The following is a 20070-nucleotide window of genomic DNA, read 5'->3' on the forward strand; positions in this document are numbered from 1 at the left end:
TTTTTTTTCCATTTAAATGACAGCATCCAAACAGCTTGGTCTCTTCTGTAACACCTTATTTAATTCAGTTTATAGTAAACTGGATTAACTCTTTGTATTTACATAAACAGTAAATCTGCTAGAAGCCAAGACTGAAGGTGGTTTTTCTAGAACTAGGCTATGCAGTAATAGTCAAAAATTAAGCATAATTTTCTTGTTGCTCACATATTGACCTTTTTTGCAACAATTTTGTTTTTCACAACTGAATTAGGAAAGCTACATAAATCTCTTATGTAAACTTGTAGAGAAAAATATATATGGATGGTTACTTGACCTGGGGAAAAAAAAACCTAAGAAAAAGTAATCAGACCACTCCCTCAGTGTTTGTGAGGGATCTCAACTATGTGTGCAGCAAATTAATATGAAAAACCACACCCACTGCCATTGTATCTTCCTATGTAAAATAAAAGGCAGCTAAACAAAATCCCAACATTGAAGTAGCTGCAAACATTTCTTCAGTGAAATGGTCACTGTGCCTAGAGCAGGAGCAGTAGGGGGAGGGCAATGAACTGATTTAAAAATAGGTATGTCTATCTGTAACAAAAGCAAGTTACACTTGTTGTCTGGCTTGAGAAAACTTTCAGACTTGATAGGTGAAGGTTAAATCAATAAACAATCACATTCATCACTTTTTGTATATAAGGGCAGACACAGTAAGACAGTTGTTGGGGGTTTTGCTTTTAAATATCTTTGTTTATTTTAGTCAATAGTAGCATAGGCATTCAGGCTCTGGACAGACATCCATGGAATTTAGCTGTCCTTGTAAAGCAATTTCCAGTGTGGAAATGTGGATTGTCTTGCACAAGGGACATTACTTAACTGTTACTAGTCTACACTGCCTTGTTCTACATATGCTAAAGTGGGACAAGACTAATTAAGCAAGTAAACTGATTTTTAAATTAGGTAGTAATTTGATTATGGATGTTACACAACTTCATTCCACATAAATCCTAACAATCCCCTGGCAGGTTGAGGTGTGCACTCAGAAACAGGTGATAGGCTCCTTACAGTACAGACTGTAACATCTGACTTGGTTCAATTGTCTTTTATTAATCAAATGGCCCTGGAGCTGCATTTCACACATGCATTTTTCACTGATTTAAATTGTGTTGTTATATTTGGTTTCAATAGATTCACTATTGGTTTCAACAGATTTCAATACTCATAGCTGAGATTAAAAATGGACCCTGGTAGTACAATCATGCTAACACACTTCTGCTTGCATGCTTCAGTTAAAAAAAGAAATTAGATGTAAAAGTAGACTGGTCCTTGTTTAATCAGTGGGACGTTGATTTCTGTGTGCTCTCAATTTGTCAGTGTTACATCCCCTTAACTGCTTCTGGCTGTGCTACTACAGGCATTGTTCTAAGGCCTAGAGTATCAGTGCTTCATTTTCTTCAACCAGAAGCCGTGCTTATTTATCAGCTGCTAAAATTATTTGGTAAATAGCATCCCTGTGTAGAAAACACAGGAATTGGAATTGTAAGCTAGTCCCAGCAATGCAGCCAGTGGCACAGATAGAATTACTGCCTCCGACATTTTCTGCTTCCTAGGATATTAGGGTGCTACTACTTCTCTCTAAACAACCTTTCTTTCTTAACTTGAATTGCAGACAATGGTGTAATCTGACTTGGCTTCCTTTCCCCAACTTCAAAAAAAAAACAACCAAAACAACCCAACTGCCTTATGATAACAGTTTTAACTACCAGTTTACAAAATCAGAAGAAATCAGTTTTGCAGACACAGTCTATTTGGAAATGAAAGCACTGTGGTATCTAACATGCATGATGTCTCAGACTGAAGTATGAAAGCAGTACACGTGTACTTTGGTGACAGAAAGTATCTTTTCTTTATTGAATTAGTATTTTTTTGAGACAACAGAAAAATCTGTATTAAAAAAACACATTTGTTAACAGGCCAAGAAAGAGCTTCAGCAAAAGAGTTATAAATCAGTAGCAAGACATTCTTGGCTCAGATCTTGGTTCAGATATTTCCCCAAGACCTTTTTTCTGTGACTATATATGACACTTGGTAGGTTATTTTATAAAATGGCATATCAGACATATCCTCACATTACACCAGAACAATAGCAATTAATTTTAAGTGCTTATGAAAGGATAACAGAATTGTATTGTCCCAGATGATCTTACACCCAATTCTTTTTGATGCTTGGTAGGTGCCATTATAACTTGTGTTCCTTGGGATTTTAATCTAAATAAACCAAACCTAAAAACCCCAAAAATTAACAAACCCCCAACAAACAACACGCCAAGAATACTGCCAAGACTGAAGAGATCTAGAACTAAGTGCTGAACTCATTTGGCAGAAACAGCTGAAATCACACCAGACCCTTGTGAGGATACATTTCTGGTCAGCAGAACTGCTGGTTACAAAGCAAGAAAGTCTGCTGTGAGATAGGGTCCTTCACTGTTAGAAACACTTTGCCATTTCTATAGAGCCATTAGATTTCTGAAGAAAGGAGTCAGACTGAGTAATCTCTTTCCAGAAGCATTTTCTCAAGGAGGACACCAACTGGGACAAGCAGCTTCCAGCACGGGGAGGAGCAGGGCTACCAAGGGCTGCAGGGATCTGGGCACTCCCGCAGGTACGTCTCGGTATGGCCGTTGTACACCTCCATCAGCGTGGTGCACACCGTCAGCTAATGGGCACAGGGGGGAAGAGGAAAAAAGAAAATCAACCACATTACAGGAATTAGTGAAAAACTCTCTCTGATACAGCTGAACAGTCCTACTAAAACAAGCATTTACCTTCTTCAGTCAGCAACATGCAAGTATGAATTGTCTGTGTTCTCAGTCAAGAATGCTCCTCCTACTTAACACAGGAACTAAACTTCATCATTCAAGAACTCTTAAAAACAATTTCCTTCAGATTTTTTTTCCTAAACACCAAAATTTCAATTCCAGACTAAAACCTTTTTTATTGCAAGAGTAATGTGCCTCTGGCATGCCTCAATCATGAGGTATATTAACTTGTTTTATGTGAATTACAAAGACATAGATCACACATTAATTCTGGTCAGAAGGGTGCTCAAGATGTCTGCAGAGCAGCTGCTGCCTCTAACCAGAACAAGCTATTATGAGGAAAGGGCTCAGGCTACTGAGAATTTTAAAGCTGTACAGCCTTCGGAAAATAGCTATTCCAGCAATTACATTTTGCTTTCACAAAGTAATATGAAACTTGTTTTTACATACGTTTTCACCTAAAAACCCCTGAATATACCACTGAAGGCTTCTCCTTATATGTACAGTAGTTAGTGGTCTGCTCCCCACTCTAAACTTCCTGCAAAAATAGAAGCATTACCTTATTGAGCACAGGCTTTGTGGAGAGAACATCATAAATTGCAGGTAGGGAGAGATTCTGAAAGAAAATAATACACTGATATTAAGGGGCATTACCTGTTAATGTAAATGCTGAGAACTAACTTTTTTACACTTCACTTAAATAACTCAATGCAGTTTTAAGAGTACAAGATACCCATAACACTTTGATATCAGAAGAATGTGGGCTGCAAAAATTTGACCAGACCAGATCTTAGTAGAGCATGGCACACTTAAGTGTGTTTGCTGCCCCAGAGTGTGTATTTGAATTTCACAGGTAAAACTACCCTAAAAACACCAAGTCTTTCTCAAGGTATCCCTGGGTGTACCCTCCTGCATATGCAGCTGCTGGAGATACTTTCAGAAAACCCACCTAGATGAAATGAAAGCCCAAAACAAACAAACCAACCAACCAACCAAACCAAAAAGAATCCCAAAAACCCAAGCCCCCCTAAAACCACAACTAAAACCCAAACAAAAAAACAATACCCCAAAAACCCCCAAACAAATAAACAAAAAACCCACAAACCTTCCCCATGTAAAGAGGCAGCTTGTTCTAACCCAGAAGCAGAGACAAGTTACCACAAAATCATCAGCCACTTGTGTCATTACAGCTGAGCTTGAAAATAACCTGAATGCTCCTGGCTGTGTCAGGTCAGTAGTGCAAGCTGGGAGTTTCAGACCAGCAGGATGTGAGGTATTTGGAGGATGATTACCTCTTGTGTTGTCTGGTTCAGGCATTTCATTGCAGGTCCTCTACGATTATCCAGCACCAGTGGAGGCTTCCAGCGATCGTAGTTGGTTTCTACCACATACCATGTACCCTTCTTGATATCAAGGCTGGAAAAGAGGTCCAAGTTGGTGTTTTGCTTCTCTAAGTATATAGCAAGCACACATATACAATATATACTATATACAGATACATTAAATTTTTAGGCTTGCTGTGGTATTTTTCAATAATGGTAAAGAAGTGAGTTCTTGTACAACAGAAGTCACAAGAAACAGAGCACACAATTAGAGGTGGAACCTGTCCTCTTCTGGAAGGCTGAGTCAGGTGTCAGGTCAAGCATACTCACTCCCAGATATCCAGAGCAGCTGTCCTGGATCGAGTTATCACACACCCTTCTCCAGAATTTTTTCCTCCCAGAATAAAGTAAGCTGGAGCCAGCAATCTTGTTTTTGCCAGTCTGTCTTTTGCATCCTGGTAACTGTGGGTAAGAAAATGTTGGACTATTAAATCCTATAAATGGTTCAAGTACTGAAGAGCATGTTCCACAGACTCAGGACAAGTTTGGGTAGTTAAGCCTTTCTTCCTTTTTCATGCACATATGAGGAAACAGGATCATGATAAAGGAATGCATTTAAGCAAAGCTTCTTGTCTCATTTTGTACTTAAAGTAAGATTGTTTAGAGGTGCTCTCTGCACTTTTTCTACACTTTAAATATGAGTAAAATGATGACATACTGTGTCATATTGAATTGATTTATTGCATACCAGCTTTGTTTCTGCTTGCTTCCTACAATATAGTAGTACCTGTTGGATGTGCTTTGATGCAGAACGCTGTTACCCATTTTGATTACCAACAGGCTCATAAGGAAAAAAAGAAGTCTGACGAAAAATATTTGAGGGATCACGTGTGATGCTTTGCCTCCTGCTCCAGAGTACCAGCAACACCAGAACTATTTAAAGTTAAGGCCACTAGGAAGGTATCTATATCTGATATTAAGTATACATCTACAGTATTCATGCTAGTTGAATGCAAAGCAGACTAAAGCAGCATAATATTTAGAGGGAGAGGGAATACCTTGTAGCATTCTCTAATACAGTTCTTGTAAGAAAGCCCATCCACATACCATCTCTTCTACCAAGAAACCATTCAAAGATTCCTGCAAAATATCAGAATAATTTGTTTTCAGACAGTTCACTCATGCTACTCTAACTTCCACAGCTGGTTTTAAAATAAGCTGTGTTTTATCTAACTCATCTGCAATCTTTTCACCATTTGTGTGCCTGTTCATTAAGGTAACTGGTTTGCCCAAGGTCTGGAAAACTTGTGCAGAAATAATGAAAGAAATGAGCATTACTCACCCACATAACCACCATCAAGACTGAAACGCTCATTCATTGTCAGAGTGAACAAGTTCTGAAAAGCATTAAACAAGCCAACCTTCAGCCATTGCCAGCCCATGAGTACCAGTAATAAACAAGAGGCAACATTGCAATTTAGATGTCAATTGAGCTGCTTGTTTGTTAGGCTCTTCCCCTTCAAGTAACAGACTGCAAGATCAGGCTCATGTAGAGAAGAACCTAATTTATCAGGGCTTGAATAAGTAGAAATTAGTTTTCTGACCTGGCAGACAATCAGCAAGGCATGCTTTTATGCTGAGCAAGTCAAGCCTGTGGCCATTTTTTCCTCTTGGTCAGTTGCATTGCTGAATTAGCAGTTTTCCTTTCCCTGCTGTATGTCACCTTCTTTTCTGACCTCTGAGTACTATTCTACTTTGAAGGCAGATTTTTAAGTCCCAGTGCTAAGCACACCCTGCTATATTACTGCTATTTGCATGGGGGCATGCAGCTGCACACGCTGCAGTCCATGCTAACTGAACACACAATTCAAACTCCAATCTCAGCCTCCTGCAACTAATGTTTCAGACAAAAACTGAATTCAGCTACCCCAGATTTCAGGTGCCTATTAAATGAAAACCCAAGAAAAAAAATCTTAAAATGCAGGACTGCCTTTTCCAAGAAGGATTGGAGAAAGAATTAAATAGCACAAGTGTGCTGTTCCCCCTGTGGGATCACAGCATTAGCTATTAGCCAGCAAGAAACTCGAACCACTTCAGCACTTCTCATTTACTCTTGTTCATATTCAAAACTCAATGCTGTTTTTAAGAACTGTCCAAACAGAAACATTTCATTTAGGCAATCTCCTTTCACAAGGAGAGGTGCAGCATTTTTTTTTTATCTGTCTTCAAGTAGCTATGCTATGCACCAGAACAACTTAGAGATCATTTACTGGAAAACATCCCAAGGCACAGCATGGAAGCAGAAAAATTTAAATATTAAAGGAAAGTCTGAAGCATTTGTAACAAACTGACAAGGCTCCATTCCCATACTTACTGGTTTGACTCCAGACACCATGCCTATGTATCCTGCAAAATTTGTGGACTTGAACACTGTTTTGTTGTTTCTCTGAAAGTCCAAGAGTACCACTAAAGGCTTCAGTTCCCGAGTTAACGTCCAGGAATTATTTTTAACATCCCACCTGCAGGAGACAGTACAGCACTTGAAACTTCCCTCAGGAGTTTTCAAAGCTTCCCTTCACAGCATGCATTCATCCTGTGTATGATGCCTGTCCTCTGATCTAACTCACATCAGGCAAGATCACTGCTCTGTAGTTACCTGAGCAGCACCAGCTAGGAACAACTAAGAAGTTTAAATGCAGAGGCTGGCAGTGAAAAGAACTAAGTTTTGTTTGAACCAGGAGCATATATATTGCTCAGGATTAAACAGCACCACCATCACAGCTGGTTTGTTTTGAACACGTAACTTTGTTCTCTACCTGCTGGCAAAGGCAGCTACAGCTCCTGCCTGTGACACCAAACCTCAAATTCTTATTTTTCAAAGGCAGAAGAGAAACCATGTACTACTGGATTTGCTCTACGTGAAGGGAAGTACCAATTCTAGTTTGTAAAATTAGCCAGACCAATTTGGAGGCAAAAGGTTGATACAGAGCAGACTGTTAAATTCTCTGGAAATAATCCAGACTCTGGGAGCAGCTTTGAAAGTTTGCTTAATTTTCAGGAAGCATGTTCACAGTATTTCTGGCAAGTCAGAGAAGTCCAACACAAGCCAAACCAAGGGACAGGTGGAGTCACAGTAGACAATGGGTGAATAGGTAGGTAAGAATTTTAATAAAGATGAGCATTTAAGTTCCAATTGTGCATTGAGCACCATCAGGATGAATGATGTCACAAAATATACTGGGGTAATAAAAGCAAATGCTGAACTACCTGATCAGGGGCATGAAAGGAGAACCAATGAGTGCTGGGCAACAAACTACAGAGTTTGTGTGGAAATGAAGAATGAGGGGAAGTGTCAGTGGAGCACAGTACAGTAACTGGGGGGGAGGAGTGGGGAGGAAGCATTAAAATGCCATGCCCCAATCCAATCTCCGTGTCACTGCACATATTAAAATTGATTCTTCATCCCATCATGTAAACAACAATATATACTGTGCCTCAGAGATCAGGTTACATGGGCCATTCTTTGGTTTGACACAGTTTGAACTGCAGCTGAGAAAAAAAGTAAGTAGCAAAACAAGCTGTTCCTGATGCATTTGGGGCAGTTTGACATCAGATCAGTAGAACATCCTGATCTTTCAATTTTAGCCTTTTTTCACAACACACAATGGAGAATTACTTGTCACAGTCTTACAGACATCCAAAGAAGACTCAAAGAATGTATGTAGCTATTTAAAGTTCAGCTTGCTTTTTCTTTGAGTTTTTAAAAAAAGTCACAAGTTTAAGTACCTACCCTAGAAAGAGTCCAAAATCCAAGTTTCTGGCATGGTACAGCTTTCCTATACAACAATAAATAATTAAATACAATTTTCCAAACAAATGGACAAATTTCAGCTTAGAAACCCAAGAAATGAGTAAGCAGTCAAATATCTGGGAAAGTGTACAAAGAAAATAGCATTCTCTTTTCATAACCACAAAGCATTTGCCCTTTTCATAACCACAATATAATGATGGGTTTTTATTGGTCAGAGAAGTGTTTTGCCATAACTGAAATCAAGTCATCTTGCAAACTGCTGTCCATCTCAGCCTCTAATCTTTCCATTATCTTAATGCAATGGCAACACCTTGAGCTTCTTCTAAAAGTGAGATGTTTGTAAGCCCTCTGAGAATCCCTTAGAAACTTCCTAAGTTGGAACAGGTGCAGACAAGGGCTGCAGAACTAAGTAGGAATGAAAGAGTCTCTTTTCTCAGAAGAGACTGTCCATTTTCTCTACCAGCATACACATGCAATATCTAGAAACTAGATGCAAAATCCTGCATGGCACTGAGAAAGTTTCAAGTGTGTTGCTGGTGTTTCTTTCCCCTAGAAAAACAAATACCACCTCTTAAAAAAACCCCAACACCCCAATCAGAAAAAACTCACCATCCAACAAAACCAAAGCCAAACTATCTTTGAAAGTATTTTTGTCTTTTTTTTTTTAAACCTAAGACATTTATGAACTCTTATTCCCTTTCTCAAGGAATACCTTTACTTATCAGTTCTTAGGCATTATTATTACCTTAGGCATTATTATTACCTTTTATTAATATACGTATTATTACCTTTTATTAACAGACCTTACTGGCTGCATTTGAGGAGGACTGTATTTGCATAACTGAGGGGGACCCTCCTCTACATAAAAGAAAACTGTTAACATGATTTTGGATTGCATTACCTGTTTTATCTTCTGCCACTATTGATGTACACACAGTAAAAATTTCATAAAAAATGTTAAAAATAACGATTTCCCCTAGGAAAAAAAAAAAAAAAGAAACAAAGTTCAGTAGTTTGAAACTTGCCATGAACAGAAAAAATTGTTAGGAAAAAAGCATAGTGCAAATTCATTATTCTGTAATATTTCTGTTATACATTTCAATTTAAATCTCCTTTGATCTTTAAAATGACTGGTTCAGCAAAATCAAGAGCTTCCTGAAAAGCAAATAGAGGGATCAGAATCCCCTGACTTTCTGCCTCACTATGCACAAAGCTGACAGTCATTGCTACTTCCTCCTCTGAAAACCCCAAAACAAGCTATAAAATTGACTTTAAAGTAGAAAGCTGCTACATGCAGAAAGCTAGAAAGCTAGAAAGCTACATGCACCACTACTGCCATGTAGGAGCTGCTGCTAGCAGCAGGTGTGGTGCTCCTGTGTGAGGGAAGCAGTGCAAACAGGCAGTGCTCCTTCCCTGTCTCAGTTCTGGAAGAACTCGGTGCCTGCTCATCTGGAATGGCATTCTTTTGCAGGAGGTACAGGGGGAAGGCAGAAGGACATGGCAGGGACCACAAGGGAAAGAAAGCACAGCAGGAAACTGAGCCCTGACTTCTCTCTATGTCAACAGCAGACACACAGCAGAGTGCAAAACCAATGAGAATAAAGGATTCCCTCAAATTCTGGTGCACACAGCTGAGACTTGCTCCACTTCCCAAAACCTAGGAGAACTTACAGCTCTACAGAGCAGTCCCAGCCTGATAAAAGGCTTATGTGATTTATTTCATTCTTCTCTAAAACACTGTTCTTGTTTAGGGTGAGGTGTAATCTATTGCTTTAACTACTTAAGCAATGATTTGTTAAAGTCACAGCTAACTGCATATTGGTAAACACATTAATTTTAAATGAGTCTGTATTCCTAGCTTTCCACTGTGTTAATCAAGTGTTGGAAACTGTTACCCAAAGGAATCCCAGAGGAATTTGCAATCCCTTGGAGCTCTTCATTGAAAGGATAAGGAAGTGTAGCAGTCAGATGAGCCTGAAAGGAAAAGTTTTTTTGTATGATATATGTTTAAATTAACAGTATTTTGTTACTTACAACAAATGTCTCCTCAACAGACACACTTTTCTCCCAGCTATTGAGTGTTTAATTTCTCTGCAACCTGTAGAACTTGAGGATGTTTGCAGAGTACTTGGAAGAGAAGTATACACTTAAGGGAATAAAACTCTTACTTATCAAAACACTGACGTGAGCAATGGACATGAGCACAGCCTCTCTCTGCAGCAACAGACAGAAAAGTGAAGTAGGACTCGTACACATTAAAGCTCAACTGCAATGGAGCTCAATGCCAGTCTTTATGGGCATCCTTGACTTTCACACATTGGCATGGCAACCTGTAAAAGCTGCATTTATGTCCACTCAGGCACACAGGGATATGCTGTAACTAAAGATGGGGTAGAGATGTGACCTTTGGCTGTCTCTAACCCTACACTGCTTTCTCCTGTTCCATGCCAAAGCGTTGCTAATCAGAACCAAATTATTTTTTTTGTGAGACCTGGCCAAAGCTGTGCCTGTAATCAGACATTTATTACAGTTTTCAAAACCTGATTTTACTCTACTGTTTAAAAGAAGTGGAACATGGTAAAAAATTTCAGTCTGTGTTTTGCTACAGTAACTAAGGCTGTTGCATATTTGTCTAGTGTTACTAATCCAAACTTGAAAAGATCTTAGGAAAAATTAGAGGAGGAAGAGACCTGCATTTTTTTTAATGGTTTCAGTCATTCAGAGTAGACAACAAGGCAAAATTTCAGAGTGACTGTTTGAAATAACATTTTTGTTCTATTCCTGAAATGGAATTAAGAACTTGTAAATTAATAATTTTGAAAGTTCTTAATTGCCAGATTCAGAAGCATTCTAATTCTGTAGTCAGAGCATACAGTAATAAAATAATTAAGCTGAAAATACTTACTATTTTGTTATCCACTATGTCAACAACTTTGCCACTGGGAAAGAAGGTATTTGCTATATCTTTAATATTCTGGACCACAGTCTTCAGCTAAAAAGAGCAAGGACTTTTGTTGAATAGAAGATCTTAAGCATAAGAATTGCTGGAATACTAACAGAACTCTTTGACAGGCTTTTGAAAAAAAAAAAACTTTGTTGAGGAAACATACATATTTAAATAAAGTGTTAAATGTCACCTTTTTAGTGAGACAAATACCCCCAAGTCCCCACTAGAATCACTCTTCAAGCTTTATTCAAGTAACTTTCCTGATTAATTCCAATGTGCCCTTCTACCAGAAATAACAAATTACAGGAAAGCCATCCTCATCTTCTGCTCCTTTGAACACATTTCAATACTCTGCATTCTTCTATCTTTCAGAATGTTAATTTCAAGCTCTTTGCTTAAGCACTGATGTTACTGGAGACAAAAACACTCAATAAACTTGTTATGAAAGCACATGCTTTCGATCTGCAACATGTAAATGTCACAAATAAGAGTTCCACTCCATGTGATCAAGCTCCAAAGTACACAGGAGATAAAACTCTTCAGAATTTAAGGCGAAACCTGAAGCTTCCAACGCCTTTTAAAATAAATATCAGCATGTAAGTAGAATTTGTCTGGCTTTCAGAGAGGAAAGTCCAAAGTCAAGGGACAGAAAAAAAAAGCACTAGCCTTGTTTGAGAAATTAAAAATTACTCAACTCAATTTTCGTCCATCTTCACCACAGCTGTTTTGGGCAGTTTGAAATAGGCTCAAATATTTAAAAAAATTATTTGTGCTATGTAAACACCAGTGCCACAACCAGCATTCCTGAAAAGGGGAGGAAGCTCTTAATTTCCCCCTTGCCATTTCATATCTCACACAGCATTTTGAGAGAAGTAGGGAGGTGCAGAGAGGAAATGCTGCCTCAGTTTCACTTCAGTTTACCAAGGCTGTTCCTTTGGTGTACTGCTCCCTCTCCATTCTGCACCACCTCACCACTAAGGAGATTTGATAAATGGAATGGCACACACTTGTTTATGGCACACTGGTTTTTACACCTCTACATCCCAAACACCAGTGTCTCTACACTTGATGCTGTTACCTTAAGTGTTAAACAGAAAAAAAAAAATTACTCAAGCTATTATTTTGAACTGGAATCATATTAGAAAAATCAACAGGAACTATTATCTCTTTCAGATACTTTTAGCACATGTATTCCTTTAAAAACTTTTCTCAAAACAAAAGGCTATGTGCTAGTTTTGTATCTGCTAAGCTTCAGAGCAGCTCTGCATTTCTCACCTCTGTCTTTTTGTCGCGCATCAAGTCATCCCACCTTCTGCTGGGAGGCAAATCGAGATTTATGACATATGTGGGTATGTTACCTTTGAACCTGAGAGAAAAACACCAGAGATCAAATTGAAAGAAGGCTCTGAAAAAACATTTGACAAAATAGGTGCTTCCCACCTGTAACTAGCATTTTTTAGACCTGCAACAGGAACAAGTTTCAAGAAAAAAACCCTGTTGAGACTTGCAAATCACAACTTCTCTGTAATTTGCTAGACAAGTTGAATCAGATTACTTACGTTGGTCCTGAAGGAGGGTACATTTTACTCCTACACTCTTCTCCATACTGCAAAAACAATGAAACATTACTATTTAGCTGCTTTGTAAAACACTATTATTCTAGTAGACTTAGTTTTGAATTAAACCTTTAAGACTAGTCAGTTAATTCAAAGTCTTGGCACTTTGGAAAGAGGAAAATAGAGGAGGAGGGACCAGCAGCAACTTCCCTGTGCTGTCTGACAGATCTCTAGACAACTTGGCTAATGTACTCCATGGCAAGCACAAGGGTATGATAAATATACAAATTGTATATATTTTTACTCCATATGATTTAATGAAGAGACCTTCAAAAGCATATTCTTTATACAAGTTCAAGAAAGATCTCAGTATGGACCAATCTGTTCTTTTTGTCCAATTCCTAATCCCATTTTATAGTGTCATTCCTAATTATGTCTAGTATTAAGCTGCATGTACAGCTGGAGCAGGGAAAGCATAATGAACTTTGGGCAATTCCTCAGCTGGTGGAATGAGCTGAGGATTCAGTGTGGACAAGTGCTGCTGAAGTGGGGCCAAACATTACATGGGGTGCAATTCAGGAATGTAACTAAACAATATACCTTCATTCCTGGGAGCATGGCTAGTTACAAATGAAAGTTTGAGAACTATTTCAGATGTACTCAAACTGAATGCAAGGTTGTTTTTCTACCAATTACATAAAGCATGCATATAAATATAATAAACATATGCATATATATGCCACAATTGTAATTCTATGTTCTACCCAGTGACACACAAGCAAATGCCTACTGGCCACCCACACTTGTGCTTCAGGCCAGTTGACAGCAGGCCAGGTTTGGTCCCAAAATTATGTGAGAAGTTCAGTAAGTTCCTTAGAGTCTAATATATCTCACTAAGAAAACGGAAAGATACATGTGCTGTTCTGGGAGCCCATAAAAAGCTCCCAAAGCACAATTGTTTGGGAGAGAGAACACAAACAAAATATGGAGCAATCCTTCCACCACTACTTCCCTTTCTCCCCACCCTTGATTTCCAGTATTTATTAGGCTGTATAAATTAGATTACTAGTGTGTCCTTGAAATGCATTCTGGTTCCAGTGAAAACTGTGACAACATCTCCCGCACCTACGTAAGTGGGACAAAGAAGTTAACTCATGTCAATGTTCTCTTTGGGCTAATCTCATTATCTGTTTTTAATGCATTAATATAGAAAACACAGTGTTGTACACAATGCCACAGACTTGAAACAGCTTAAGTTGTTACAACTGGAAACAGCAATTCTAAACTGGGATTGATTTCTCTGTGTTATAATATTATCTCTTTCTACTGCTTCCAGTTGGTGGGAGAAAGCAGGAGATGAATTTTGGGTTTCCAACACTTGAGGTGAAGGTATAGGAGCAGCAGCTTTGTGTTTCCTAGATTTCACTGCAGTGCAGTTAACAGCCTTTGCACAGCTGGAACAAGAAGTCAAACACAAAGGGCCATTTAATTTTCAAAGTGAGGAAGCATCAAAACAAGGCGGGTAGGAGGGATATCAGATGACTAATTCGGCAACAAAAGTCAGAGGTTTTGTGCAAAGCCAGACAAACGCTTAACAGTATTGATGTAACTGTCTTGTGCAATTTTCCATCCTGCAATTCTAAAATCCATCAGAAAGAAGTGACATTACATATACATCCTACTGGAATGGATGTACACATTTGGACCTTCAGGATATATCTCCATCAAACATATGTTTCCTTGACAGGTAAAGCTTCTAAAAAAAAGTTATCCGAAGTGGATCAGAATTCTGTTGCTCTGTCAGTAGAGCCCATGCTCACAGAGGAAACAGCGGCACCTGTGCAAAACTGATTTCAGAGGATTTTAAGCTAAAGATGCTAAATGTTATGTCACTCCTGGCACCCTCCCCTGAGATTTTAATCCTGTATCTGCACCTATTTTTATCTTCCCAGTGCTTTGCAGCCTAAGCTACAAAAAAAGGTAAGGAATGCAACAGATAAAGGGACAGAGAACAGAGAAAATGTTCCCTCCTTACATGTGGTATTTTTAGATTTCTAACCTGTCTATGTATAAAGCAAGGTAAAGAAGTCAGTATTTCCTAAAACAACCTGTACACCTTTCAAAACTGATTGAGGCATCTGAAGAAATTAGAGTTAATAATAACTGTTTCTTTAGGTTAACTATTACATCATAGAATCACAAAATATCCTGAGTTAGAAGGAACCCACAAAGGATGATCAAGTCCAACTCCTGGCCCTGCAGGGGACAAGTCCAAGAGTCCCATCCTGTCCAAAGCATCTTGATCTCTGACAGGTGGTGCTCCACCAGCCTCAGTGAAAAACCTTTCCCCAATACCCAATTTAAACCTTCCCTGACACAGCTTCAGGCCACTCCCTCGGGTCCTATTGTTGATCAGCAAGAAGAAGAGATCAGTGAAGGGATTGGTGTCTGCCCTGTGCTTCCCCTTGTGAGGAGCTGTAGACTGCAATGAGGTCTCCTCTCAGTCTCTTCTCCAATGAGAACAAACCAAGTGACTGCAACAGCTCCTGGTAAATAGGCAGCAACTTAAAAAGATGTCAAGACAATCAGAAAACTAGAAGTGGGGTGTTTTGTTGTTTTGGGTTTTTTTACAAAAAGTTCTAACAAGAAACAAACAAAAAAAAAAGTTAACTTTTGCAACCAGCTAAAGATTATCTGCAAAGCTTTCTGAGAAGGTAAAAACAAAAAAAAAAGACACCTAAAGAATTAGCTGGAATCAGCAGAACATCCATCAAGCACTTTTTATAACCAGAGTAAAATAAGCAGCTATGAAGTTATCACCGTGGTCAGTGGGGCTCTCCTCTCTGCAGAGGCTTGACACTGGAAGAACAACAATAAATGCTGTCCAAGAACGCCAGGACTGTCCTTCCAGCATGACAGAATTACCTTCAGTTTCCAATGTGGCAAGCCAGAGGTCATCCCCTAGAAAAAGCTATTGGCAGCTGGACCCAGACAGCAGATTACCACTATTAATGTGCTTTTCAAACACCCACTGAACCCCCTAAGAGCAATACAGCTACTCTTGAATGGTGATTTAATGCTCCCTTCGTTTTGCTTTTTAAAATGTACTCTTACCAGCAGGTTGCATATCTTGATTATCTTACATACTGCCAACTTTGAAATTGAGATGTATGTAACGACACAAAACCAGACGTGTGACAGCACGGGATCGAAACATTAACAGGAAGATAACACAGTGGAGGAGAAGTAGAACATGGTATGGGGAAATATGGAAATGAAAAGTGGAAGTATCACAGAAGATTTATACTTTGACTGATTGTATAAAAAAGAAAAAGTGGAACAGAAACAAGTAACTTAGCAAGCTGTTGAGATGAATTGGGTGAACTGTAAAAAATATCAAGTAGTAACTGTTATTATTGACTGGAGTACAGAAAATTAATGCATGGTTTAATAACTGCTGAATAAATATTCTGACACCTAGCTTGATACATTAATATGAAATAGACTGAATGTAGATTGTCCAGTCTAAGGAATACCAGCACTTCCTTTATTTCTTTATTTTTGAGATGGACTATCTCTGGCATCCCTTCTTAGTATTTATGTATTTTATATTTTTCACCTTCCTATGTAAAAGCAAATAGAAAATTACCTCTTTGAGCTATTAAATATAATTCCAGGTTTTCAGTCAATCTGTTATATTGAGCATCCTTTGGTCTATGAACATTGTGATCTAACACATTTTCCTCTCTGCTCCTCTTCCCTCATGGGATAATGCCAACGCAACACTATTGTGCTGCAGGAGTCCCAGTGCTGTTCACCCTTCTGAAGAGAGAGGTTAAGAGTACTCTTGCAGCAGAAGAAACAGTGACAAGACAACCTAAACTGCAGTTTGGACAAAAAGGTCAGCATGGCTGAGGGGGCCTCAGGGAAAGCTGAAGGGACTGACAGTCTGCACCTCTGAGATGCAACTCAAGGCATTTGTTTTCTGTGCTCTTTGTTAATGAGGTGAACCCAGCGGCACTCAGGAAGAATTCTTCAGCATGTGATGCAACCCTGCATCTCAAACAAAAATAAAATATCCAAGCCTAATACCTGGCTGCATGCTGTGCACAACCTGGATACACAGCAGATATTGTGCAAGTGCAAGGATGTACCAAGTGAAATCACATGCAAATCAAGCTCTCATGCTACTACTTTGCTGACAGCTGGCACTTTCTCCTACAACTCCACACTCCAGGATACTTTTGGCTAAAATTCTGAAGGCGTTTTAAGCTGGAGATAGCTTATAGCATTAGGAAGTTGCTCTTGGCTGGTAGGATGGGATTGGAAGAAGGGAAGAAGGGGAGAGAGAAAAGCCAAATCCTATGTATTAAAAGATGCTAAGGGAACACTGGCCATCCAGATGTCCATAGTAATTTCCTGCAGCTCTCCCCTTTCACAAAAACCACAATAATTTCCCCAAAATCAATTTGCTAAAAAAAAAAAAGACTTGGAGCAAAGTAAAGAATAAAAGAGGTAGTATACTCTTAAAATATTTAAAATAGATTGCAAAAAATATTTTGAAACCCAGAGATATTTAAAACCTGTTCTCTTCATAGAGGACGAGTAAATTTAGGAACTTCAAGAGACGAAAGAATGCTTCGCTGCTGCAAGATTACACCAGGAAACAAGAGCAACTGTTTACATGCCCAAGAGATGGAAGCCAGCCTGCTCCAAACGACTATCCCTGCATTCCCAGCTTCCCAATTCCACCAGAAGTTAAATATTTCATTTGTTCAGTTCAAAATACCCAAACGGCCGACAGAGCAAGAAAGGACACACCAAGTCCACCTGCTCCACGCTCCTCCCCTCGCTGAGCCACAGCGCACACACTCAGCACATTCACAACCGTGCGCCTTTCCAGCAAGCCCCTCGGAACTTCGCTTCTGGAGATCGCCGCTGCGGTGTAGCAGGGCGACAGTGGCATTACAGAACCGAGCGCAGCAGCGAGCAAGGGCTCGCACAGCCCCTCGCGCAGGAGCCCTGCCGGGCCCGGGGAGCCCGTGGGGGCAGCGAGGCGCTGCCGCGCACCCACACGCGTGGATCCCGAGCCTCGCCCGGCCTCCCGCCTCGGGAAGGGCGGCGGCCGCACCCCCCGCCAGCCCCGGGGCCGTCCGCTTCCGCCGGCCCCGCTGACCCCTGCCCGTCCCCCGCCAGGCTCACCGGGTCCGGTGCCCAGGCGGGCTGCGCCAGCACCAGCAGCGTCAGCAGCGCCCGGCCCGCCATGGTCCTGCCCGGCTCCGCTCCGAGCGGCGCTTCCCGGAGCCGCGGCCACATGACAGAGCCCCGCCCGCCGGGGGCGGGAGCGCCGGCACGGCACGGCCCGACCCAGCCCGGCACGGCATTGCACTGCACGGCCCCGCCCGTGCAGTTATGGTGAAGCTCAGCAGTTCATCTTCAGTCGCCCTTCCACAAATGGCAACTTCCGCACAGGAGAGTTGTGTGAAAGAGAATCGCCTCTCTTTGGCAACGCTGGGAGAAAACCCGTGGCACCAGTTTTCACTTTGGCAGTAGTGCGGTTTTTAATGACTCTGTGTCCTGTGCGGATTTTAGGTAGGGTGTGTGGTGATGCCTATATAACTCAGGTCAAAGTTACAAGGCGGTAACATAGCTTGAGTTATAAGACATAACCTGATATAACCTGAATCATAGCTTTTTATACCTATATAACCTGATATAAATAACTTTCTAGACAATATAATGGCTGGTATGTGGTTAACTAGTTTGTAGTTAACTAGTTGCTTAATGCTGAATAGATAAAAGAAGAAAAAACTCATCAGGTGAATGGCTTTAGAGATAGGTAAGTATAGTACAAATAAAAAACTGGGAAATGTAAAGCCGATTTGCCACAAAAAGAATTTAGACTGGCTGGGACTAGACAGACGAGGAACACCATAACTGTGCATGCTCTGAAGACAAAGTTGAAAAGTTTGATGTGAAGAAGACCTTGGGAAGCCTTCATCAAAAACCCCCAACAACCTCTGAATTGGGGAGATGCAAGTGCAGTGCAAAGGAACGATTTAATAACACGAGATCAGATTATGTAAATTAGTTCCAGCATGTACATGATGATGTTTTAGTGACATAGCAGTACTAAGCAATATTTACTGTATAAATACACCACAGCACTTGACATGGATGGGTGAGTTAGGAGATATCCCCCTCACCACCAGCACTGCAATAAACAAATATCTGTTTATATAGATATCAGTCCATGGGGATTTATTTCCAGCCTATCTTTTGAGCATCAGTGGTAATGAAAGATGCCAGGCAGGCATGTTCTTGAGGAAGGATTTTTCTCCATCTTGCAGCTTAGGAGTGCAGGAAGTGGGCAACTGGGGAGACAGACTAATGAGAAACACAGGGTATGAGATGCATCCGTCTATAAGTGCCCTGCCTTCTAATTGTTGTTTAAAAGGTTATCTGTTTTATAGAATTGGAGAATGGTGTGAATTGCAAGGGACCTTAAAGATCATCGAGTTCCAAGCCCCCTGCTATAGTCAGGGCCACCTTCCACTAGACCAGGCTCTTGTAACAAGTAGAAATCAGCATCCAAATTAGGTGTGTACGGTCATCTTAGTATGAGCATTGTAATTTTAGTGTGAACAAATGAATGCTTCATGAGTGTGTACACTGGCAACAGTTGGTGGAAGCACCATGAAAAAGTACTCAAACCCTTCCAGGATGCCTGTGTTTTAGCCTGTCTCATGTGCTCTGTGCAATGCCTAAGCCATGCCACGTGTTTTTAGGCACACAGAAATGAAGTGATGCAGTCTCTACATCGTGACTTAACTGCCTGTGCAATTAACTCTCTTACAAAACCAAGTGGGGGTGGCAAGAAAATAAGGGAAGTCCTTGGCAGACAGTTGATTGGAAAACTGCATGGAACTGCAAAAATTAAGAAACAGGAAAGGATAGAAAATGCAGTGTGGGAAAGCCCTGGGAGGTGAGCGTGCAAGAGTGTAGTAAGGAGCCAGCTCAGAGCAGAAGCTGGGAATTGCGTGGAGCTTTAGAGACCAAGGCATAAAAACATTTAAGTACAGGTGAAAGAAGATACAGGATCAATCTGTGGATTTGGAAACTGAGGAAAATTACAGTGTAACTGGACAAACCTTGAGATTTTTATGGGAGTGTTCTTTAAAATCAGGACATCAGGCAGTTTCTATCGAGTTTGGAAAATATTTTCAGTTGAAAATAGATACATGTAGAACAATAATCCTGTGTTTACTTCTAGATATCTGAATATACTATTATGGGCTATGGTAAGAAAGAGTCTGCTTAAGTTGGTCCTGCTATTTTCTGAACATTTTTTGGTCATCTTTTATATCTGGGGTGAACAGCTGTAAGGGACTTCATTATCTTTGTCTAGATGCTTTACCATCTTTAGTACATTTTTAACAGGAGAAAATAAACAATGACTTTGGAAAATTAAAATCTCTTTCCAAATGCTCCGAAGACAAAATGATGTCACTGTCACATTACACAGCGTACTTTTTTGAGGCCTCTTTTTGATTCTGGTTTAGTTCTTTCACTGGTAAAGAAATTCTCAGTTTAAGCAACAGTTACCTTTCAGCACCAGTCACCTTCTCTGACT

The 20070-nt window shown here is 40.1% G+C and overlaps 1 protein-coding gene across 1 annotated transcript; it reads right to left on the reverse strand.

Annotated features, from left to right (window-relative positions):
- Positions 1 to 1864: 1864 nt before the first annotated feature.
- On the reverse strand, positions 1865 to 17795 carry ASAH1 (N-acylsphingosine amidohydrolase 1). The gene is made up of 14 exons (XM_059470734.1): positions 17640 to 17795; positions 12441 to 12487; positions 12157 to 12247; positions 10840 to 10926; positions 9830 to 9908; positions 8836 to 8910; positions 7914 to 7959; positions 6498 to 6642; positions 5466 to 5520; positions 5182 to 5263; positions 4454 to 4585; positions 4094 to 4217; positions 3361 to 3417; positions 1865 to 2698 (listed from the first exon to the last, which is right to left on the reverse strand). The coding sequence occupies exons 1-14, from the start codon at positions 17751 to 17753 to the stop codon at positions 2609 to 2611; spliced, it is 1224 nt and encodes a 407-aa protein (XP_059326717.1). The 5' UTR covers positions 17754 to 17795; the 3' UTR covers positions 1865 to 2608.
- Between the last annotated feature and the right edge of the window lie 2275 nt (positions 17796 to 20070).

This window comes from Ammospiza nelsoni, chromosome 4, assembly GCF_027579445.1.
Source record: "Ammospiza nelsoni isolate bAmmNel1 chromosome 4, bAmmNel1.pri, whole genome shotgun sequence".
Lineage (NCBI taxonomy): Eukaryota > Metazoa > Chordata > Aves > Passeriformes > Passerellidae > Ammospiza > Ammospiza nelsoni.